The 24,829-nt window shown below is 45.4% G+C and overlaps 1 protein-coding gene across 9 annotated transcripts in view; it reads left to right on the top strand.

Annotated features, from left to right (window-relative positions):
* Nucleotides 1-24,829, top strand: part of MAP7D2 (MAP7 domain containing 2) — a 96,326-nt gene that overhangs the window by 56,710 nt on the left and 14,787 nt on the right. For 2 of the 9 annotated variants that reach the window (XM_068144752.1, XM_068144753.1), the window contains exons 4-9: nucleotides 1,180-1,294; nucleotides 2,243-2,341; nucleotides 5,724-5,834; nucleotides 7,137-7,259; nucleotides 12,303-12,451; nucleotides 13,502-13,629. In XM_068144752.1, coding sequence (XP_068000853.1) covers nucleotides 1,180-1,294; nucleotides 2,243-2,341; nucleotides 5,724-5,834; nucleotides 7,137-7,259; nucleotides 12,303-12,451; nucleotides 13,502-13,629 — 725 coding nt within the window. Of the gene's footprint in view, nucleotides 1-477; nucleotides 966-1,179; nucleotides 1,295-2,242; nucleotides 2,342-5,723; nucleotides 5,835-7,136; nucleotides 7,260-12,302; nucleotides 12,452-13,501; nucleotides 13,630-24,829 lie in introns of those variants that run through there. The other 7 variants (XM_068144761.1, XM_068144754.1, XM_068144757.1 and 4 more) reach the window with 7 other exon arrangements.

Raw genomic sequence — 24,829 nt, 5'->3', positions numbered from 1 at the left:
GAATGATGTAGCAAAGGTAGTAATCAATAGGATCAAAATGACCACAAGGATCCAAAGGCTAAAATCCATTGTGGCAGGAGATGGAGGCAGCAAGAGAGGGTTCATCTTTCACAGGAGGGATTGGGCTGCAGAAATGTAAGGATAAAGAGGTTGCCAGATGTGAATGTCAGAAGGAAAGGAAGAGGGTGGTGGTTGATGGGTTGGTGGCTGGAGAAGCACCAGGTTTTATCTGCCTGAAAGGAGGAAGAGGAAAAATTGCAGAGATCATTGTCCCAGTAAACCACTGAGAAACTAACAGAGGGTGGAGGTGGGAAGAAAATTGAGTTGGAGGTCTCTGAGTAAGAAGAGGTGGTGGAGAGGGTAATAAAGTGACCATACAGAACTGTAAGTTAGCGCAGAATTTGGGGAGGGAAAGAAGTCTCCTCCCTTTTCTTCCCCATCTGAAAATCCTGACTCATCAAGCCATAGAGGAAGGTGGGTGTGGAGGGGGGGAAAAAATAATCTCAGAACAGCATGATCTGGGCATGCCCTAAAAAAAATACACAGGGGAGAAAAAACCAAAGAAATCATAAGCTCTTAAATACTTAGCCTGTAAAGAACATAGTGGGAGAAAGGAGGGAGGGGTAGTGAAAATAAATAAATATATGGAGCATCCTGCAAAGTAACCTACTTTGGGTCTGAAGTGCTCATTTATCTGCGTGGCTAGGAGGAGCCACTGGCATTGCAGCAATTGAGCTGTGCTCAGAAAGGGATAGTGGAGAGGGAAAGAAAAAAAACCTGAGGGCTGCCTTGACAAGAAAGAGTTAATGCTTGCCGAGCATTATTCTTATACAAATTAAGTCCAGAGCACAGCAGCAGCCTCACCAGCAGGAGCAGATGCTAGGCAGTGATGCAACCTGTGTTATTTACTTAGGCCTCTGTGGTGACCTCAGTGGCTTGCAGACAAAGGACACAGACATCTAGGGGTAGGTAGCACGCCGATGCCTTCTTTACTCACTCTTTTTTCTCTTTTATTGCAAACAAGCTCTTGTAATCATCTCGCAAGGAGCAACAGGGGAGTGGTGATTTGAGTTAGATATTTGTTTCTGAGCGTGGTTTCAGAAGGAGGGAGGGGAAAAAAACCCACCAAAAAATCAACTAATTCAGAGTTGGTTTCTGGTTTTGTCTCAATATCACCAGGAACGTTTAGAAGCCATGATGCGTCGGTCCTTTGAACGCAGCCAGCAGCTGGAACAGAAGCAGAAGCGATGGTCGTGGGGAGGAGCACTGGCTGCAGGCTCAGGAGGGAGAGATGGTAAGTGAAACAGGCTGCCTGCATTGCAGATCTCCCAAGTGCAAAATGCATGAGGTTGTGGAGATAGTGAGGATGATGCATTTTCTGCTTAGGGTGGTACTGATGGGGCTACTGCCTTAGGGCGTGAATCGGTGCTTTGTAATTGCTTGCCAGGCTTCCTCTCTTTAATACTTTCTAGGCAGAAAGGTCACTCCTAACTTGAGGAGCACAGATGATGTTAACAGTAACCAGAATCTGTTTGGAGGATGCTAAAACTAAAATTGATGCTCTCTCTCTCTCTCTGTATTCTTTTCCCTCTGCGTTTTCATCCCACGCACACAGTTAGCAAATTGAGTATTCACCAAAGGGCTGAGTGTTGTCTAAACCTCTCTAAAGATGATCTGGTTTTGTTTGGTGCTTCTAAAAACCCAAGGGGAAATTCTAGATTGCTATGCAGCATGTGCAGTTTAAAAGAGCTTGGTGGATTTGTTTTCTGGGTTTTTTTTTTCTCCTCACATACTTTTTTGTTGCTGCCCTTTTTGATTTGGCTTCAGAAGAAATCCTTTGAATTACATAAAGAGTCATGTTCTGCTTTTATGTTTCTGAGAGATGCATGTTTTCTGCTTTTAAATCATCATTTAGTCAAATGTCTCAGGTTTCTCTAAACTGATGTTATGGGGGGGGGAGAAAAGGATTCATGTTTGGGTGGTGGTGAAAATCTGACAGTTGCTGTCTTTTAAATAGACTTTGTCTGAAAAGGCAAACTCTTTCACATCATGATTTTTGTAGTGTGCCATCAAAAAAGAAGCAGCCAGGAAATGAAATATATCTGATAATAAAAGAAGTATTTTATGCTTTGAGAAGGAAGCCAGTTTGTCTTTGAGGCAGTTGGTGCTTGATTCTAGCTCCCTCAATTTACTCAGTAATTTCTTTCACCTCTTTTTTTGCTCTGATTTCTCTGCCGTGTAGGTGAATCAGAAAATACCCCACCCCCTGTTCTAGGTTTAGCTGCCAACACCCTTCCTCCAGACCCTGTGACCTCTACTGCTCCTGCTGATTCCTTCAATGGTATTTCAGAGAATCCACAGTCCCATCTTGTCTCATTTCTAACTGTTCTAATCACTGTAATCCATCCACTGAGCTCCTCCTTCCTAACCACTGTGGTTTAGTTTGGTTTTTTCGCCCCCCTTATTATTTCAGTCTAGTTCTCTACAGCATTACCCTTGGAGATGTGGACCAAATGTCTTTTTAATTTCCCTTTTAATTTTGCCATGGTGGAGCAATGCATGCCTCTCATTCCAGCACACTTAGAGGCATTTCATGGTGATTTTCTCACTCACTGTAGACTTTTCCCACTCAGATTCTCATCTCTGTTAATTCTGCCTGTGCTCTGTGTTTGTGTGTCTGTGTGTAAATATAACTGCACACACGTTTGACAGATGTAAGGGGCATGCACAGGTGCAGATGCTGTTGAAAAGAAGCTTCACTGAGAGAAAATGTATTGTGGAGACCTTGTTTCATCCGAACAGTCCTTTTGTGGTGGTTTTTTTCCATCACAAAGGACTTTTCCTGCAGTATTTAAGTGCAAGCTAATTCAGTCTAAGCAGCCATGCTGTGTTTTCAACCGCCTGAAGTGGCTTTTGGCCCAGCTGGTAACAAACTGAAGTGCCTGACTTTGTCTAGGCAACTGTGTTTTGTTTTCCTTCATATTGTTTTATTGATGTTTTAAATGTATTATTTAAATTTATTTTATATTGTTTTCTTTCTCAATTTATTTATATTTATTTTATATTGTTGTATGTATTTGTTTTAATTGATATTTGTTTTCTTTTATGTTGTTTTTAGGTTTGTTTGGGTTTTGTTTATTGCTTGTTTATTTGCTTCTGGGTTTTGGTTTTCTTTAAGTTATTCTTCCCAGAAAAGGGCTGTGAAGTAGATGAGTCCTCCACAATTCCATGCAGCATTTCTGATTTTGATTGCAAATGTATTTGGCCTTTTGAAAACTCTACCTGTGCTCTTAAGAACTGAGTTCTTTCTCTCTCCCAAAGGAGGAGCTTGGCTTGGATATTGCTTCTGCAGAGAATGCACAGGACATCTTGTCCTGCCCATGGTCCCACAGAATTGTTAGTTCTGTGCAAACAGATTGGATATTTTTTTGTACTGATTGTTGCTCATCTACAAAGAGATTTGGATGTGCAGCAGATGTTCTGCAGGGTACCACCATTATACCTGCTTGTATTTTAAAAGCAAACACAGAGAATCCTACTGTAGTAGATGGAGGCAAATCTTGAAGACCCCACTGAGGCAGCATTTCAATGCATGTGTGGTGGGTTGAGAGAGAAGGCCTAGCTGGGCCTGCAATGGGCTTCAGCCAGAGTGTCCCAGCACTGTCCCTTTCTTAAAGGCACAGCCTCAAACGGCCACAGTATGTTATAGGGAATGTAGTGACTGAAGGGCTGCAAAATTTTGGGCAACTATATTTGCCTAGCTGAAAATACCTTGATTTTGAATGAAGTAAAATGTAAAGGTGCAAGGCATCTATGCTTTTAGCTTCAGCAACCCATGCAGTGATCATTCAATACTGGTACACTGTAGTGGTATTTGTCATTTAATACCTGAATTACATTTTTTTTCCTGTCATAGAATAAATGGCAAGTCAGGTGGTATGCTCAAACAGACTTTGTCAAACAGTAGTGCAGGACAAAAATGAAAGCATCTGGGGTAGGACAACAGAAAAACTTGCTGCATCTCTCTTTCTCCCCTTCTCTCTCTTTCTCCCCTTCTCTCTCTTTCTCCCCTTCTCTCTCTTTCTCCCCTTCTCTCTCTTTCTCCCCTTCTCTCTCTTTCTCCCCTTCTCTCTCTTTCTCCCCTTCTCTCTCTTTCTCCCCTTCTCTCTCTTTCTCCCCTTCTCTCTCTTTCTCCCCTTCTCTCTCTTTCTCCCCTTCTCTCTCTTTCTCCCCTTCTCTCTCTTTCTCCCCTTCTCTCTCTTTCTCCCCTTCTCTCTCTTTCTCCCCTTCTCTCTCTTTCTCCCCTTCTCTCTCTTTCTCCCCTTCTCTCTCTTTCTCCCCTTCTCTCTCTTTCTCCCCTTCTCTCTCTTTCTCCCCTTCTCTCTCTTTCTCCCCTTCTCTCTCTTTCTCCCCTTCTCTCTCTTTCTCCCCTTCTCTCTCTTTCTCCCCTTCTCTCTCTTTCTCCCCTTCTCTCTCTTTCTCCCCTTCTCTCTCTTTCTCCCCTTCTCTCTCTTTCTCCCCTTCTCTCTCTTTCTCCCCTTCTCTCTCTTTCTCCCCTTCTCTCTCTTTCTCCCCTTCTCTCTCTTTCTCCCCTTCTCTCTCTTTCTCCCCTTCTCTCTCTTTCTCCCCTTCTCTCTCTTTCTCCCCTTCTCTCTCTTTCTCCCCTTCTCTCTCTTTCTCCCCTTCTCTCTCTTTCTCCCCTTCTCTCTCTTTCTCCCCTTCTCTCTCTTTCTCCCCTTCTCTCTCTTTCTCCCCTTCTCTCTCTTTCTCCCCTTCTCTCTCTTTCTCCCCTTCTCTCTCTTTCTCCCCTTCTCTCTCTTTCTCCCCTTCTCTCTCTTTCTCCCCTTCTCTCTCTTTCTCCCCTTCTCTCTCTTTCTCCCCTTCTCTCTCTTTCTCCCCTTCTCTCTCTTTCTCCCCTTCTCTCTCTTTCTCCCCTTCTCTCTCTTTCTCCCCTTCTCTCTCTTTCTCCCCTTCTCTCTCTTTCTCCCCTTCTCTCTCTTTCTCCCCTTCTCTCTCTTTCTCCCCTTCTCTCTCTTTCTCCCCTTCTCTCTCTTTCTCCCCTTCTCTCTCTTTCTCCCCTTCTCTCTCTTTCTCCCCTTCTCTCTCTTTCTCCCCTTCTCTCTCTTTCTCCCCTTCTCTCTCTTTCTCCCCTTCTCTCTCTTTCTCCCCTTCTCTCTCTTTCTCCCCTTCTCTCTCTCCCTGCCTTGTTACTCTTAAGCCAAGAAAAAGAAAGCCAAATGGCTGATGCCAGATTATTCACTGAAGGAAGGAGTGAGTTCTCATCATGTGAACTCATAAATTTTTATTTCATTTTTCTTATTAGTCTAATACCTGAGGTCCACTCCAGACTGAAAATAGGGGAGGAAGGGAACAGAGATAAGGAGTTCAGTCTTACGTATGCAGTTTCTTTCCTTTAACTTTCTGCTTGTGGTGTTACTGAATATCTCATGTCAGAATGGCTGCAGCTCATACAGACCTGATAGCTAATGATTTGCCTGTGGCTGTGTAAAAGACAGGCTGCTGTAAAACTGGAATTCAATAAAATGCACAAGCAGGAAAGTTGCACCCCAAAGCACATCTCAGAAAACGCTGGCCCCTGGCATTGCCTTATTCAGTGCTATGATGAGTGGCAAGGGCCAACAAGTACAAATGCAAGGTTAATTTAGGGAGTTAATCAAGGCTCTGATGATGAATACAAATATCTTCAATGCATCTCTCTGCAGCATGTGACAAACTTTCAGCCTCTACAATGAATCTGCCAAAGCAAATGGACTCGCCCATCAGTAAGCGCCTCTCCTCCTCCACAGCGGCTATAACGCATTCCCCTGACAGAGGCAAGTGACTATGCTGCTCTCCTACCAGCCTAAGCTCTTCTTCTGCTTAAAGCACTTCTTCTCCATGTAGCTATGTAACTTCCTTATGTCTCTTAGTCAAAATAACTCAGTAAGTTAATGCAAGTCCCAAGACTCTGCTGCTGTGCTGGAGATCCCCCTCCCCCAAATGCCATGGGGTTTTTATTACTGATTCTTTCTCAGCTTTTGATACTCCAGCAAACAGGGTTGTAAGTACACAGTGACACTGCAGCACTTGTCTAAAACTGTGCTGCTTGTGATCTTCTAGCTAAATAATGAAATCCAAGTAAGCTGAACATGTGGCTCTACCATAGACTTGGGCTGTACCCTGGGCAGAAGTACGTCCCATGAGCCACCTGGGAGACTTCAATCTGAGAACCTTAGTTGTAGAGCCCTTTAATTTGATTTGAGGCTCTGATCCATGAGAAGCTCAGCAAAAGATGATCATCTTGTGGGATTAGTGGTTACTAAACACTGCAAGAGAGGACCAAAGGGTTTATCCCACTGTGAACTCTTTGGCTTTGTTGTGTCCCTTTTGTTCTCCTCTACCCTTTTTTTGAAACTAATGAGTAAAAGAGTTTCTTGACTGAAATAAGTAGCAGGGAAGGCTTGTTTCCAGACTGAAAAGGTGAATTGGCTTTCATTTCTGAATTGATGAAAACTCAACACCTCTGACATTATGATGGTAGATGGCTCTATGTATGTGTAATAGGAGCATCTATGAATAACTTCCCTAGGTGATGGTTATGGAGTTAGGAAGGAATGCAGGTATATTGTATAAATAAGACTTACATAACATGATGAGACAGCAGATTTTAAATGCAGTCTCAGTATGGTTGGCACATTAGTGAGCAGCTGTGCTGTTACAACCAAATGTTTCACCTTTCCTACTGAAGGCAAAGCTGCTTCTTTTTTTTTCCCTTATGCTGAGTCATGAAAACAAGCATTACGCAGAGTGGAACCATGCTTCTGATTAAGAGCAAAGTGCAGCACAGCCCTACCTTTGCTATATTTGGAGCATGCCTCTGATTAAGGGCAAAATGCAGCACAGTCATAACCTTCCTATACTTACTGGACATGAAAATGGTGGAGAAACTAGAAACCTGATTTTCATTCCCTCTGAAAAACATCTTGGAATAGTTCAACTCTTAAAAGTGTTGGGGCTGTTTTGTGTTGTTTTTCTTTTCATGTAATCATTTCATTGTTTTCTTTCAGTTCTTGTAATGTGACATTGGTTTGCTTCTTGGCATTTTAAATTTGATTTCATTTGCTCCCATCCTTCAGCTCACCGCATGCATCTTAGTCCCATGGAAAACTTTCTTGTTTCTCGGCTGCTGACTCCCACACAGTCATCTTTAGCCAGAAGCAGAAGTACATTAATGCTTTCTGAGCAGTACAATAATCCAGGTAAAAAAAATCCCAAACAAACAAACAAGTGAATTACAGATGGTTTTGGTTGGCTTTGAACAGATGTTGAAAGAAATGTCAGTTTACTTGATAGTAAAAGTAGGAATGAAGTTGTTCATGATGGAAGTGTGTTTGGAAAAAATCATAGAATTGTCAGGGTTGGAAGGGACCTCAAGGAGCCGCCAGTTCCAACACCCCTGCCGTGGGCAGGGACATCTCTCACTACACCAGGTGGCTCACAGCCACATCCAGCCTGGCTGCAAAAACCTCCCACTTCCCTGGGCAACCTGTGCCAGCGTCTCACCACCCTCATGGGGAAGAACTTCTTGACATCCAATTTGAATCTACCCATTTCTAGTTTTTTTCATTCCCCCCAGTCCTATCACTCCCTGACACCCTCAAAAGTCCCTCCTCAGCTTTCTTGTAGCCCCCTTCAGATACTGGAAGGCCACAATTAGGTCTCTTGGGAGCCTTATCTCCAGACTGAACAAGCCCAACTTCCTCAGTCTGTCCTCATAGGAGAGCAGCTCCAGCCCTCTGCTCATTCTCGTGGCCCTTCTCTGGACACCTTCCAGCACCTCCAGATCCTTCCTGTAATATGAGCTCCAGAACTGGACACAGTGCTCCAGGTCTTGTTCTTAATGTTTTTAAGGAGAACATATTTTATTAAAAAACAAAAAACACAACAAACAAACAAAACTCCCAACCAAGCAGACAAAAACTGGTATTAACAGCATTACTAAAACCTAACCCAATCTAAAGTGGAACATATTCATTTAAGAAACCCTACTGTGCCCTGGTGAAGCTGCATCTGGAATGTCATGTCCAGTTCTGGGCCCCTCAGTTCAAGAAGGACCTCAGAGACCTTCTTGAGAGAGCTACAAAGATGATGGAGTGGAACATCTCCTTTAGGAGGAAGGGCTGATTGGGTTGGGTCCCTTTAGCTTGGAGCAGAGGAGCCTGAGAGGTGACCTCATGCATGCTTACAAAGATGTGCAGGGCAGTGTGGGGAGGATGGCACCAGGCTCTGCTCAGGGATGTCCACTGGGTGCCAGCTGAAGCAGAGGAGGTGCCACAGGAACAGAAGGAAAACTTTTTCAGTGTGAAGGTGCCGGAGCGCTGGAACAGGCTGCCTAGAGAGGTTGTGGAGCCTCCTTGTGAGACATTCAAAACCTGCCTGCATGCATTGCTGTGTGAGCTGCTCTAGGTGCTCCTGCTCTGGCAAGGGCATTGGACTGGATGATCTTTTGAGGTCCCTTCCAACCCCTAACATTCTGTGGAGGTTTTTGTTTTTTCTTTTTAATACCACTGTGTGACACCTCTCAGAGGCTTTATTTGATCTATTCATGTCATCCCCTTTCATATCCAGGCAGTATGTAGAACAGAAATCCCAGTGCACTATTCAAGCCTTAATTATTTCAGTAGGGTTGCAGTTCTTTGCTGTTAAATTACTTTTTCCTTCACCTGGGTTGCTGTAGGTGTATTTTTATGTGTGTGTGTATATGTCTATGTATGTAGCCGTAAAATGATACTTCAGGAGAAAGCAGAGGCAGTGCTGAAGAGACAATGGCCTCAGGTTGCAGCAAGGGAGCTTTAGATTGGCTATTAGGAAAAAAATTCTCTCCTCAAAGAGTAGTCAGGCGTTGGAACAGGCTGCCCAGGGAGGTGGTGAACACCATCCCTGGAGGTGTAGATGTGGCACTTTGCAACATGGTTTAGTGGGCATGGTGCTGTTGGGTTGATGGTTGGACGTGCTGATCTTGGAGGTCTTTTCCAGCCCTAATGATTCTGTGATTCTCTGTCAGTTGCAAAAATTACAGATCCTTAAGAAACTAAAAATTCAGGATGATAGTTCCTGTTCCTGTCTGGAAATGGCAGTCCAGTAACCCACACCTTCTTTTGCAGGCATCATTAAAAGTTAATGTTTCTACTCCTCCTAATTCTTAAGCAAGTAACAAAACAGCCCAGACCCCCCACACCCAAATGCCTGTTGGTAAAAGGAAACACTTCTCCAGGATAAAATTAGATAGATGATTAAAAAGTGGTCATCTTTATCAGTATTTTAACGTGCCATGGTTGAAATAGGCTCAGGCATCTGTGCTTTTAATACAAAGCTATTTAAAAGTTCATGGCAAAGCCTCCTTTGTTTGTTGCAGTTCATGGAGACATTGATGTTGAATGCCTCTAAAGTTACTTGCCTCGTTCCTGCATTAAAAACAGTGTCTCTTGGAAGGAGAAATGTTGTCTCTTGGCCCATGAGAAAATTCCCAGTTTGCTTACTGCTTGGGGATCAACTACTGCTAAGACTGAACAAAAGCCAACTCAAAATGACATTAGTATATTCTGCTTGAAATTTGGAGGTGGATTGCTGGGGCTGCCTGCAGATGTTGTTCCACATTGTATTTACTATAGAAGAAATCAATAGGCACATCATCTTCCTGAGAAGGACTTGGGGGTGTCAGTTGATGGGAAAAACTCAACATGAGCCAGCAATGGTCACTGGCAACCCAGCAGGCAGCTGTGTGCTGGGCTGCACCTCAGGCAGTGAGTGCAGCAGCACAGAGAGGGGATTCTGGCCCTCTGTTCTCATGAGAATCCAGCTGCAGCCCTGTCTCCAGTTCTGGTGCCCCCAGCAGAAGAGGGTCATAGAGCTGCTGGAACAAGTCCAAAGGAGGCCACCAAGATCATCAGGGGGCTGGAAAACCTCCTCTCTGGGGACAGGCTGGGAGAGTTGGGGCTGTTCAGCCTGGAGAAGAGAATTCTCCAGGGAGACCTTAGAGCAGTCTTCTAGTACCTGAAGGGGGCTACAAGAAAGCCAGGAAGGGACTTTTGACAAGGGCTTGTAGTGATAGGATGAGAGGGAATGGATTGAGGCTTGAGGAGGGCAGATTTAGACTGGAGATGAGGAAGAAATTCTTTAAAGTGAGGGTGGTGAGACACTGGAGCAGGTTACCCAGGGACATCATGGATGCTGCCTCCCTGGAGGTGTTCAAGGCCAGGTTGGATGAGGTCTTGAGTGACCTGCTCCTAGTGGAAGGTGTCCCTGTCCGTGGTAGGAGGGTTGGAACTTGATGATCTTTATGGTCTCTTCCAACCTAAACCATTTCATGAATCATTGTACTTCCCAACTCACTTTTTTTGTAAACTCTGAGTTTTATCTCTCTTCACCACAGGATCTTTAAAGCAGCATGCTGGCATGGCTGACAAGCATAGAATTTGGCCTGCAAACCACTTTTGACCTGAGCTGAAACAGAAATGCTGATTCTGGGAACAGCTCTCTGTGAACCAGTGTCCTCTACTCATTTCCTCAGGAGACCATCAGGCCTTAGCACAGCTTGCAGAAGGCATCAATACTCAGTGGCCTCAGATGCTTTTGGTAGTAGTTGCCAGGAAAAGGGTTGAGGGACATCTCTCATTTCTCATCTCTCATCACTTTGGACATCTTTTTTTTTTTTTCAACCTTGAAGTAAAATATTTCAGCAGCATCTGCTCCAACCTCCCCATCATGCCCAGGGACACCTCTCAACAAGACTCAACTGCTCAAGGCCTCTTCCAATCTGGCCTTCAGCAACCCCAGGGAGGAGTCAGCCACAGCCTCCCTGGGCAGCCTGTGCCAGAGTCTTACTGCCCTCACACTGAAGAACCTCTTCCTCAGCTCCAGTCTAACCCTGCTCTGCCTCAGCTTCAAACCATTCCCCCTTGGCCTGTCTCTAGACACTCTCAGCAAAAGTTTTGCTGCAGGCTTCCTGCAGGATCCCTTCAGGTATTGGAAGGCAGCTCTAAGGTTTCTCTGGAGCCTTCTCTTCTCCAGACTGAACACCCTCAGCTCCCTCAGCCTGTCCTTATAACAGAGATGTTTCAGCCCTTGGATCATCTTTGTGGCCCTCCTCTGGACTCAATCCAGTGTCCTTAGCTGGGGACACCAGAATTGAATGCAGTATTTAATGCTGGGGTCTCACAAAAGCATAGTGAAGGGTCACATGGGTACAATTAATATCTGTCTTATTAATAAGGCATCTGTAGTATTTAAAATACCTGTCCTCTGTTGGTCTCTTTGTCTGTGAAAGCTTCATCTTTGAAGGCAGTATGAACAACACCAGGAGGAAAACACCCCATTTCTAAAATCCTCTGTTCATATTGCAAATGCAGAAATACCCAGAGAGAGTTGTCCTGTGTGCTGTTGTGCATGTGTCACCCTCAAACTGATGTCAGCCACAACAGCAGCTGAAATATCTACAGCAGTAGATAGTTTAGGTTTGGGTCTATGTGTTTGGTTTTGTTATTATGTTTTTTTTAATGAAGTATTATATTGAAAACCAGTTAAGGAATTTAGGAATCTTTGCCAGGTTCAGGCTTCAAAAAAGAAATCCCTAAGCTTCTGTCACCTTTCCTGGCTTGCAGTATTTATTCCAAAGTCACCAAACTAGTGATAGGAAAAGAATGCTGGGAAAGGATGTTTTACAAGGACTTGTAGTGATAGGAAGAGAGGGAATTGATTGAGGGGTGATTTGGACTGGAGATTAGGAAGAACTTCTGAGTGAGGTTAGTGAGACTCTGGCACAGGTTGCCCAGGGAGGTTGTGGCTGTCCCCTCCCTTGAGGTGTTCAAGGTCAGTTTGGATGAGGCCTTGAGCAACCTGGGCTAGTGGAAGGTGTCCCTGCCCATGGCAGGGGCGTTGGAACTAGATGATTTTCAAGGTCCCTCCCAACCTAAACCATTCTATGAACCTATGAATTGTTTTGTTACTCATCATATGCAGAGGAAGCTTAAGTTACATTCATAGGCAGCTGCTTAAAAAACTGAGCAGTGTTTTGGAGAGAATGAAAGAGAGAAATAATTCAGAGAACTTAAAACAGCTGACCACCTGTAAAACTGCTTTTTGTTGAAGCATTTTTAGTGAACATTTGCCCATGCTGAATGTGTTCTATAATGTGATCTTGAAAACTCCCTTTGAACATGATAACATACAAGTGTGCTGTTTTCTCCTCTCCTTCACTTCTTCTGCTCCCTTTTTGCTCTTGCTGTTGTACTATAACTCTTTAGTATTCCCTATCTGTCCTCGTGTAGCCCCAGCTAGTCCTCTTAAATCTCCCTACAAGCCTTCCCCCAGCCGAAGCACCGACAGGAAGAAGGCCACTTCACCCTCCACTGCCGAGGCCATGAAAGGGGCAGCTGCAGGTGAAAGTTCTCAGGTGGGTTTGCAGTGGTTTGGGTTTCCTTTCTGGCCACACTGATGTGGCTGCTGGTTGCCTGTCTCCTTTACATGATTAAAAATGAAGTGCTGTAAGAAACAGCAGTAAGAAGTAAGCCTTGCGTGCTTCGTTGCTCTTGTGTGGCAGCACTTCAGTATCTTCCTTCTTCTTGAGGAGCAGTGGAGAGTGTTGGGATTTGGAACAGCAGCACCTTTCTCTTCAGGGAACTGAGGTTTCTGGCACTGAAGTGTGGACTTGCCTGTAACTTCTGAAAATGGGGATGACAAAGAGCAGCATCTCTCTACTGATGATGATGACTATGCAGTCCTGCTGGTTACTGAGCAAGCTTCTCATATTTCAGAAGCTAGCCTAGTGTGTTGACAGTGCCTCTGGGTTATACCAATTGTTTACCTGCTCCTGTGGGCATTTCTTATGCTCTTTGCTTAGAAAATGCATTACTGATCCACTGTAGTTTCCAGAAAAGCAAAGGTAAGTCCATCCCCTTCACTAAGTCTGCACAATATAAAGCATGTTTTAACAGGTCTATGCTAGGGCTGTAAAATTCACCTGAGGTCCTGTTTCTTGTAGTAGTTTAGTAGGAGAATTTATGCTGGCTAAATCACATGCAAGTGAGAGGACTGAAAAGTAGGAGTTAGAGTTAATGTGGTGTCTGTCTTTGGTGTGATTCACAGTGTTACATCCAGCAACTTTTCTGGGTGCACTGCTGATCATGTCTTAAGTAGTACTGCAGGAGCAGGGAGATGATTTTGAGAACCCCACCCAGTGCCACCACCTCTCCAAAGCACAGCTGGAGAGGCTGTGGTGTAGTGTTGCTTATCTGGATGTCCACACAAGACATCACTGGCAGGGAAGAAGTATGTCTATGTACAGTGAGAAAACTACTGCACCTGATTGTGAGCTGCTGCTTAAAAAGCTTTTATCTTCTTTGTGTGTTACACACATCTGATTGTGTCTTGTTAATGAAACAATCAAATACATTTTGGATGTGTTGGTTCTAATGAAGGAAGCTAAACTGATCTGTGTTTCTAGACTGAGAAGGTGAAGAAAGAGAAGCGATCCTCAACACCTGCTTCATCATCTGGTGTGGGATCTCCTCTAAGAAGGTCTGATTCTCCTGCTGCCATCTCCAGAAGATCTGCATCACCTGCAACACCTAAGTAAGCCTTTCTTATTACTGGTCTGATGTGCTGTGAGCTTCTTGTCATCTATAAAGGAGACAGGTTCTTGAGGAACTTCCTTTTGAAGTGTTGTATAAGATCTGATTAATTTTAGTTATGCATATACAGAGGCAGAGAGAAATGGGGATCAACAGATAGTATATATGTAAGGGGAACACCTCCCCTATGGGGACAGGGAGAGAGTGGGGGGATGTTCAGCCTGGAGAAGAGAAGGCTTCAGGGAGACCTTAGAGCAGCTTTCCAGTACCTGAAGTGGGCTTATGAGAAAGATAAGAAGGGACTTTTGGCAAGGGCTTGTGGTGATAGGACAAGAGGGAATGGATTGAAGCTTGAGGAGGGCAGATTGAGACTGGAGATGAGGAAGAAATTCTTTCCAGTGAGGGTGATGAGAAACTGGAACAGGTTGCCCAGGGAGACTGTGGATGCCCCCTCTCAGGAGGTGTTGAAGGCCAGGTTGGATGAAGCCTTGAGCTGCCTGGGCTAGTGGAAGGTGTCCCTGCCAATGGCAGTGGGGCTGGAACTTGATGGTCTTTGGGGTCCCTTCCAACCTAAACCATTCCATGAATGTACTTACAGGAAGTTAATGACAATCAGCTCTTTTTCTTTAGAGTTTTGAACAGCTCATTGTGTTGTAGCTCTCCAAAACATGCAGAGAAGGGTTTGAGCTGTAGAAATGTAGATCATTCTGTAAGTTGCTGATATTCCCTGTTCCAAAGGCACTGTTCAGTTCACTCAGGCAGCACAAAAGACATTCCAAGAGACGATGTAGTTAAGCAAAATGATTGGTGGGAAATAAACTGCTGAGAGGGAAGCACTTCTTGATAGGCAGATACTGAATGGGTTGATACAGCTCATCTGGAAAGGCAAAAAAAATCAGGGAGAAAAAGCTTTGGTGAAACAAGCAGATGTTTAGTGCTTCGTGGGGAAAAATGTATGCCAAGTCACTTTCTAGCACTAGTTTCTATGAGGATGATTAAGGGACTTGAACATCTCTCCTATGAAGAAAGACTGAGGGCTGTTCCAGTCTGGAGAAGAGAAGGCTGAGAGGGGATCTTGTCAATGTCTATAGATATCTGAGGGGTGGATGTCAGGATGAAGGTGCCAGGCTTGTTTTTGTGGTGCCCAGTGATAGGACAAGCACCAACAGGTACAAGCTGGAACCCAGAAGGTTCCACCTCAACGTGAGGAGACACTTTGGTAGGGTGAGGGTGATGGAGCACTGGAATAGGCTGCCCAGAGAAGCTGTGGAGTTGCCTTCTCTGGAGACTTTCAGAACCCCTCTGGATGTGTTCTTGTGAGACCTGCCCTAGGTGACACCACTCTGGCAGTGGGGATTGGACTTGATGATCTCTGGAGGTCCCTTCCAACCTCTAATATTCTAATGACTGTATAAAAGCTTAGACCAGGACGGAGACTTCTTTACCCAGAGGTGCAATTTATGAGAACCTTTCTAAAAATGTTTTCATGCCTGTGAGAAATAGGAAATGCTGTTCATAGAGAAGCAGCAGATGCTGTAGAGAGGAATTAAGAATCCTCCTTGTGAGCAGTTTTTCTAGTGGGTAGTTTTGCTTTGGGTTTTTTCCTGCCTCTCTTTCTCAAGGGAATCTGATTCTGACTACTGATAGAAATGTATTACTGAGCATTTAATCTGAACATGGCCCAATTAGAACACCCTCCTTGACCTTATGAGAGATATAGTAAATAGAGTTTTAAATCCTTGTTTATTACACAGAAAGACAGTTCTGCTGTAGCACTCTCAAAGCTTGCCTTCAGAAACTGAAAATAAAAAAAGGTACCCTGATGGGCACATTGTATTATGATATAAAGATTCTCCTTTCTTCATACCACTCAAATGCCAGTGAACAATCTGGTTGGTCAGTGGATTTGAATCTAGGCAGACAGGCTTTCAGAACCTTCCTTTAGATTCTGCCACTTTTGCTCTGGGGAGACCTCACCTGGAGTACTGCATCCAGCTCTGGAGCCCTTGACACAGGAAGGACATGGACCTGATGGAGCAGGTCCAGAGGAGGGCTACAAAGATGATCAGGGTGTTGGAACAGCTCTGCTATGAGGACAGGCTGAGGGAGCTGGAGGTGTTCAGCCTAGAGAAGAGAAGGCTCCAGGCAGACTTAAGAGCAGCTTTCCAGTACCTGAAGGGGCTACAAGAAGGCTGGAGAGGGACTATTTACAAAGGCCTGCAGTGATAGGATGAGGGGCAATGGTTTGAAATGAGAGCAGAGCAGAATTAGATTGCATATTAGGAACAAGTTCTGCACCATAAGGATGCTGGAACACTGCAGCAGGTTGCCCAGGGAGGTAGTTGAGGCCCCAGGCCTGGAGATCTTCAAGGCTCTGAGCAACCTGATCTAGTGGAGAATGTCCCTGCTGACTGCAGGGGGTTTGGTGTAGATGATCTTTGGAGGTCCCATCCAACCCAAACCATTCTCTGACTGTAAGTATGGCCAGTGATTTAAATGAATTTTTTTTTTTTCTTTAAAACATGGCACTTGATATTCAAGTTTCCCTTGGTATTGTTCTGGTTACTAGTTCCTCACATTGCTCATCCTGGTTTGTTAAGTGGTAGTTGCTTGTCAACTTTGTGTGCTGTTTCATTACTTATTAATTAGAAAGCTCCTTTTATCATGATAAAGTAACTCAAACAGGGTCAAACAAAACAATGAAACTCCAACCTAAAAACAGAGTGAGTGGCAGAATAGATTTGTGGTAACTGCATAAAGTACTGTGCTTGAAGGTGCAAATTTTACTGAGAAATCCAAGTTCAGCCCAAAACATCATGTCCAAAGCATGATGAGTGAATGAATATGGATCCATAAACAAGAAAAGGGGGGGAAATGTATACTGAGGAATAACTAAAAGTAAGGTAAGAATCCAAGAATGGCTTAGGTTGGAAGGGACCTCAGAGCTCATCTCCTCCAACCTCCCCACCAGGGGCAGGGACACCTCTCAACTGCACTCAGCTGCTCAAAGCCTCATCCAGCCTGGCCTTCAACACCCCCAGGCAGGAGGTATCCACAGCCTCCCTGGGCAGCCTGTTCCAGAGTCTCACCACCCTTACACTGAAGAACTTTTTCCTTTGATTCAGTCTAACCCTGCTCTCCCTCAGCTTCGAACCATTCCCCCTTGTCCTGTCTCTAGACACCCTCAGGAAATGTCTCTCTGCAGCCTTCCTGTAGGATCCCTTCAGGTATTGGAAGGCACCTCTGAGGTCCTCCAGGAGCCATCTCTTCTCTAGGCTGAACAAGCCCAGCTCCCTCAGCCTCTCCTCATAGCAGAGGTGTTCCAGCCCTTGGATCATCTTTGTGGCCTCTTCTGGACTCACTCCAACAGCTCTGTGTCCTTCTTTAAAAACTGAAATACAACAAAAATGGCAAGCAGGAAAGAAACCCAAAACTCTTACTTTGAATCCAGTGTTGATCAGTTGACAAAGATGAAAGTTTAATGGATGGGAGCTGGGCTAATTGATAAATGATTTCTGATTTTGCCAGTTGCTAGTGGATAATGATTATGCAAAGTGTTCCTATACTTCAGATCTTTCACAAGATCAATGATACCTGGGGTTTGGTTAAGTTTTGATGCTTCATCTTCAGAGATCTATACATTATATATTTGTACCATATATATATTGGTTTATTCTTGCAGTGTCCCTCAGGGAATAGCTAAGTGTCATATCTTATAGATCAGCAAAGCAATAAAACCTGCGTCCTTCACTTGTCTTTGGGTAAATATTGCCTTGGAAATCAATGGGACCTGATCAAATCAAGGAAGTCGGATTTAGTTTAAAGTGTTTTCAGATAAGCCTCAGCATAAGCCAGTGAGTGAAAAATTGAAAGGTCTGACAGGCCCCTATGGCAATTATTTTAGAATAGAATAGAATAAACCAAGTTGGAAGAGACCTTCAAGATCATCACATCCAACCCATCATCCAACACCATCTAATCAACGAAATCATGGCACCAAGCACCCCATCCAGTCTCCTTCTAAACACCTCCAGGGATGGTGACTCCACCACCTCCCTGGGCAGGACATTCCAATGGCCAATCACTCTCTCTATGAAGAATTTCTTCCTAACATACAGTCTAAACCTCCCCTGATGCAGCTTGAGACTCTGTCCTCTTGTTCTGGTGATGGTTGTCTGGGAGAAGAGACCAACCCCCACCTGGCTACAGCCTCCCTTCAGGGAGTTCAGGAGAGCAATGTGGTCTCCCCTGAGCCTCCTCCAGGCTAAGCAACCCCAGCTCCCTCAGCCTCTCCTCACAGGGCTGTGCTCCAGACCCCTCCCCAGCTTTCTTGCCCTTCTCTGGACACCTTCCAGTATCTCAACATCTTTCCTAAACTGAGGGGCCCAGAACTGGACACAGGACTCAAGGTGTGGCCTAACCAGTGCAGTGTACAGGGGCAGGATGACCTCCCTGCTCCTGCTGGCCGTACTGTTCCTGATACAGGCCTTCATGGCCACCTGGGCACACTGCAGGCTCATTATTTTGCAGGCATTACCTCATATGAGAAGGAGAAAGGTGGAAGTAAAAAGGGACTGCAGCCCTGCAGGTAGGTGATGGTTCCTGGTTCATTTTCATTTCCCACTCCATGTTTCTGTCCTTTGTTCCCAGTTTCACTAAAAACCTGTAACTTGGTGGCTCTTACGGCTAGCATCCCACAAGGCATTAGGACACAGTGACATCAGAAATGCCAGTGCTCAATCAAATTACAGAATGATAATGAAACAGGAGCCCAAAATAGTACAAAAAAGCCCAAACCTGTTAAGGTTTGGTTTAAGTGTCCTATTAGAAAGGTGTCTGCATGTGGTGAGTTGCTCACAAAAGTAGCTTCTGTGTCCTGCAATGACCTAGTTTTGGATTTTATTTGATGTGTGCTGCATTTTGATCTTTTGCTTTGGAAAGATTAGACAAAAAAAAATGGGTAGAATGTTGGATCAAATCTGGTTTTGAGGGCCAGCTAGAGAATGAGCCATTGAACAATTTGTGAACCTTGGTAATGATGCAGCCAGCAAAATAGCTCCTCTGCAGACCTGTGCTGAGCTGCTGCTATTTGGAGAACTAGAAAAGCAAAATTAATCTCTCCCTGGCTAGCAAAGATCAAAAACCAAGAGTGAAAGAAAACTGCTCCTGAGATGGTATCACAGACAGCAGAGCAAAAATGTCAGAGCCCATGAATAGCTTTTGATGACAGCAATCTCAGAAAGCAGGCTTGAGAAACATGCAAGTCCTTGGTATGGTTTCAGCAGAGCTTTTGTTGGGAGATAGGGGAATATTGGAAGGCAGCTCTAAGGTCCTCCTGGAGTCTTCTCCAGGCTGAACACCCCCAGCTCCTTCAGCCTGTCCTCATACCAGAGGTGCTCCAGCCCTTGGATCGTCTTTGTGGCCTCCTCTGGACTTGCTCCAACAGCTCTTTGTCCTTTTTTAAAACCTGAAATGCAATAAAAATGTCAAACAAGAAAAAACCCAAAACTATTACTTTAAAACCAGTGCTGATCAGTTGACAGAGATGGAAGATCAGTGGATTGGAGCATGTTAATGAATTGGAGCAACAGCAGAGAGCTAAAACTACCACACAGCGCATTTAGGGAAATAGGGGAAAAAAATAAGGCAGCTCTGAGGGTTCTGGTTTGCAGTCAGCCTCTTGAGGTTCTGAAACTGTGACCTGTCACATACCTGCCTGGCTTTTCAAGAGACCATGCTCTGCTCTGCCTTGCTGTTTGGGGACAAAATTGAGTGGGACCTCTGAGTCATGTGCTGCATGTACTTTATTTTCTCTGCTTAGCAAAAGTTAAGCTCAGAAATCCTTTTGAACCCTTCCTGAGGTGCTCTTCTGCAGTATGGGCTATCCCTCTTTTAAATGAGAGACATGAAGGACCTGTGCATCCTCAGCCCAGAGAGGGGTCGTGATGAGAATGGTTTCTTAAAAGCTGCTGCTCTGTATTGACACAGGATGGAGAGGTGAGAAAACAAAGACCACCTGGAGGAAGGAAAGATGGATCCTGTACTTCTGTATTGCCCTGTAACACCTAGTAACTGAGATGAGGGAATTTTCAGACACCTAGCTTGCTACCACTGCTTGCATTTTGGAGTCTCTTACCCTCATTAGGCATACTTTTGTGTTCCCACATTCTCACTATGGTTATATTGCATCCCTTTCCTTTTCTCCCAAGGCAAAAACCCAAGCAGACCCTTATGGAAGTGTTTGTTTTCTTTTAATAATCCCTTTTTTCTGTCTTCAGAACCAAGTTTGCCTCTTTCTGGTGCAAAGTAGCACCATCACTAGCACGAAGTGCTAGTATCTTAGAATCATAGAATTGTCAGGGCTGGAAGGGACTTCAAGGATCATCTAGTTCCAACCCCCCTGCCATGGGCAGGGACACCTCACACTAGATCAGGTTGCTCACAGCCACATCCAGCCTGGCTGCAAAAACCTCCAGGCATGAGGCTTCCACCACCTCCCTGGGCAACCTGTGCCAGTGTCTCACCACCCTCATGGGGAACAACTTCTTCCTGACATCCAAGCTCAATCTCCCAACTTCCAGTTTTGCTCCATCTGCCCCAGTCCTATCATTCCCTGACACCCTAAAAATGTCCCTCCCCAGCTTTCCTGTAGGTCCCCTTCAGATACTGGAAGGCCACAAGGAGGTCTCCTTGGAGCGTTCTCTTCTCCAAACTGAACAACCCCAACTTCCTCAGTCAGTCCTCACAGCAGAGCAGTTTCAGCCCTCTGCTCATCCTCATGGCCCTTCTCTGGACACCTTCCAGCACCTCCAGATCCTTCTTGTAATAGGGACTCCAGAACTGGACACAGAGCTCCAGCTGTGGTCTCAGCAGAGTGGAGCAGAGGGGCAGAATCCCCTCCCTGGCCCTGCTGGCCACACTTCTCTTGCTGCAGCCCAGGCTCTGCTTGGCTCTCTGGGCTGCAAGTGCTCACTGCTGGCTCCTGTTGAGCTTCTCATCCACCAGCACCACAAAAGCCTTTTCTTCAGGAGTGTTTATCCTGGTAACAGTTCTGCCTGCATGTAGTAGTGTTAAAGATGCTGACAAGATGTTTTAAAAATACAAGGGCAAACCCAGTGTTCATTTCATGCTTACTGTTGGTATACAAGAAATTGCTGATACCCCTGATGGTCTTTCTTAGCTTTTCACTCCTTGGACTGCAGTGGTGTCATCCTAGCTGTAGTCACTCTTTTCTATGCTTCTCCCTCTTTTAATGGCTTTAAAAGAAGCAAAGCCATAGTTGTTTCTTCTTCTGGCCAAAGGGCTGTAAGAAAAAGATGTCAGTAGGTCTAAATTAGTCAAGCTGCTTACTTCAGTAATCAACCCAGCACAAGTTTCTAGTCCAACTGGTAAGTCCTGCAGTCAATCTTCTCTGATTGGTATGCAGTGCAAGATATGTCACTCTCAGGACTAGACTCCTTCCTACCAACCTCTTTAATAAAGAGATGACAATCAAATCAGAGAACAATTACTTCTGTGCTAACACTGCAAGTGATTCAGCCTTGGTTATGTGACTGTTTTACTGCTCCTGTCACAACAAGTTAAATAAAAGGCATTGCAAGGAGCGTGTGGTGAAGTTGGAAATGTAAACCAAAGGCAGCAAGAAGGGGGACTATGCTTTGAAGAAGTGTCTTAATTGGCAAGAGGCATCCTCTGTGTTGCAGAGAGACATGAGAAGAAAAGGTGGTTTGCTTTTTTTGTCTGTGTTATGTTTTTATGGGATGTAGTCGGAAATGACTGTAATGGTGAGACATGCAAAAGACACACTAATGGAGGTGGGACCTTCAAATCTCTGTCTTCAGGAGGGCCTGGGAATCCATCTACATCCTCAGGAGAAAACTAAAGAGTATGCTGCCTTCCAGTACCTGAAGGGATCCTGCAGGAAGGCTGCAGAGGGACTCTTCCTGAGGGTGTCTAGTGACAGGACAAGAGGGAATACTTGGAAGCAGAGGCAGACTGGAACTGAGGAAGAAGTCCTTCGGCATGAGGGTGGTGAGACTCTGGAATAGGTTGCCCAGGGAGACTGTGGCTGCCTCCTCCCTGTGGATGTTCAAGGCCAGGCTGGATGAGGCCTTGAGCAGCTGAGTCTAGTTGAGAGGTGTCCCTGCCCATGGTAGGGAGGTTGGAGTAGACTGTCTCTAAGGCCCCTTCCAACTTGAGCCCTTCTATGATTGAAAATCACATTTAGCCATCACCAACCAATCTCATTGGCTTCTTCCATTGTTGTTTTTTCCCAAGAGCTTGAAACAAACTTGCCTGTCCACATCCTCTAAAGCCTGTTTCTGTCAGAGACCAGCAGGAGTAGGCTGCCCTGCAAGTCAGGGTGAGCCAGGAGCTGTGGGTGGCAGCAGGGCAGGCAAGGACAGAGGCCTCACCCACAGAACCCTATCCCACAGCAGAAGTGACCAGGGCAGTTGTGGTGATTGTGATCAAGGTTATTTAAGGCCTCAGTGAGGCAGATCCAAGGACATGCCAGGATATCAGGTCAGGATCAGAAGGTTAGGAGTCCAGGAGCAGACTTACCTACAGCTTAGTTAAGGCGAGGACCTGAATTTATGAGGAGCTCCTGAGCCTGCAGGCAGAGGCTACCTGAGCTAAACTTCAAATTTAGCTGGGTGCTGTTGTTCCACCAGCCTTTGGAGTCAGTGATGGTTATTCAGTGGGAGTAAGGAAGTGCAGATGGTGCAATACTCTGCAGTCTTTTCCTCCCCACATGCTGGAGAGCTCTGAATGAGCTCCCTGCCTTCTGGTGATGACCTCTTTGAAATGCAACCTAATGTGGTGGAAGAGAATCCTTTCTTCTCCTGACCTCAGGCACTTGGTGGTGGGGAGGAAGCTGAAAGACATTTAATTTTTATTGTCTGCTCTGTAATACAGATGTTGTTCTGGCTGTCATAGACTCTGGCCTCACAATACTGTGGTTAAATCTACCCAAAAGTTGCCACTCCAGTCCATTAATTTTCAGCTGTTGTCCATGTTTGTGGTCTGCTAGAATAAGTGTGTAGTCCAAAAGCCACCTTACAGGGTATGAGACTATAGAAAGTGATAGGAGGAAGTGCATTTATATCATAATTGCATATCACAGAATGGTTTGGGTTGGAAGGGACCTCCACCTGTCATCCATCCCTGCAGTCAGCAGGGACACCTCCACTAGATCAGCTTGCCCACAGCCTTGTCCATCCTCACTTTGAAGATCTCCAGGCATGGGGCCTCGACTGTGTCTCTGGCAACCTGTTGCAGTGTTCCATCGCCCTCCTGGTACAGAACTTGTTCCTCACATCCAATCTAAATCTGCTCTTCTCTCATTTCAAACCATTGCTCCTGGTTCTGTCCCTGCAGGCCTTTGGAAACAGTCCCTCTGCAGCCTTTTTGTAGCCCCTTCAGGTACTGGAAGGCTGCTCTGAGGTCTCCCCAGAGCCTTCTCTTCCCCAAGCCGAACATCTTCAGCTCCCTCAGCCTGTCCTCACAAGGAAGGATAAAACCAGACATGTAACTTCCACTTTCATGTAGGATTTTTATTTGTAATGAGGCTCACACAGATGATTAAGATTGTCATCTCTTCCATGCCATACAGCCAACCTTTCTTAATGGTGTAAGTATTTAGTGCTAGTTACTGGTGTTGCATAAATAATGAATGGTGTTGGGGTGTAGTTTTGTGTTTCCTGGTTATCTGTTCTCTTTAATGTCCACCTATTTTCAGAGTAGATCAAGTATCTTTACCCTTGTGCTTTCCCAGAACTCACTCCAAGGTTATCATTTCACCTAAAGGAGCAATCAGCTGTATTGCTGCTGTGCATTTGCCATCATAGAATTGTTAGGGCTGGAAGGGACCTCAAGGAGCAGCCAGTTCCAACCCCCCTGCCATGGCCAGGGACACCTCACACTACAGCAGGTTGCTCACAGCCACAGCCAGCCTGGCCTTGAAAACCACCACAACTGCAGCTGTGTAAAAGGTTGCAGGGGTTGAGTTTTGAGCCTTGAATCTGTTGTGTTGGTATTGATTAAACCACTGCCTTAAACAATTGAGCTGACTGTACAGGACTGTGCTGGGCTCAGTTCTGGGTGCTACAGGACAGGAAAGACATTGAGAGGCTGGGGAGTGTCCAGAGATGAGAAGTGAGGCTGGGGAGGGGTTTGGAGGGCATCATATGAGGAGTGGCTGAGGGAGCTGGGGGTGTTTAGTCTGGAGAAGAGAAAGCTGCATGGGGAGCTTATTAGGAGGTTGGAATGAGGCTGGGGTTGGTCTCTTCTCCCAAGTAACCAGAGACAGGATGAGAGGAAGTGGGTTTGAGTTGTGTCAGGGGAGATTTAGGCTGGACATTAGGAAAAAGGTCTTGATTGAAAGAGTGGTGAGGGGTTGGAACAGGCTGCCCAGGGAGGTGGTGGAGTCACCATGCCTGGAGGTGTTCAAGAAGCTGTGGCGCTTCAGGATATAGTTGGGTCATGGTAGTTGGGTTATGGTTGGACTTGATGACCTTAAATGTCTTTTCCAACCATAGTGATTCTATGGTTCTGTAATAATTTGGTCAGTTCTGTCTCTTTTTTGGTACTCAGCTTTGCCTTCATGCCTAGTGATATTTGGTGCTGTTGTGGAAAGTCAGATTCTGTCAGAAAAGGACTGCAGTTGGTAATGTGGTTTGTAGATGAAAGCAGTGCACTGCAACTTATTATTTCTGCAGACAGAAAGCAACCATGGCTGTACTTCAAATGTTGAGAAGGATTGGTGGTTGCAGCACTGATGATACTAACAAACTGTTGTGTGGGCCCTTCAGTTCAAGAATGAATTCAGGAAACTGCTTGAGAGAGTCCAGCACAGAGCCACAAAGATGTGGAACATCTCCCTGTGAGGCCTTGCTGAGGGGGCTGGGGCTTGGAGCAGAGGAGCCTGAGGGGTGACCTCATTCCTGTTGATAAAGATGTGCAGGGCAGTGTGGGGAGGATGGAGCCAGGCTCTGCTCATGGATGTACAAGGACAGCACAAGAGGCACTGGGTACAAGCTGGAGCAGAGGAGGTGCCAAGGAACAGAAGGAAAGGCTTTTTCCCTGTGAGGGTGCCAGGTAACCCAGAGTGGTTGTGGAGTCTCCGTTTCTGGAGACATTCCAACCCCACCTGGCTGTGTTCCCGTGTGACCTACCCTGGGTGCTCCTGCTCTGGCAGGAGG

The sequence above is a fragment of the Melanerpes formicivorus genome, unplaced genomic scaffold (genome assembly GCF_026170545.1).
Source record: "Melanerpes formicivorus ecotype bairdi unplaced genomic scaffold, bMelFor1.0.p_v2 SCAF_11, whole genome shotgun sequence".
NCBI lineage: Eukaryota > Metazoa > Chordata > Aves > Piciformes > Picidae > Melanerpes > Melanerpes formicivorus.
Note: the sequence above shows the minus strand (reverse complement) of the source record. Positions and strands in the feature narration are given on the sequence as shown.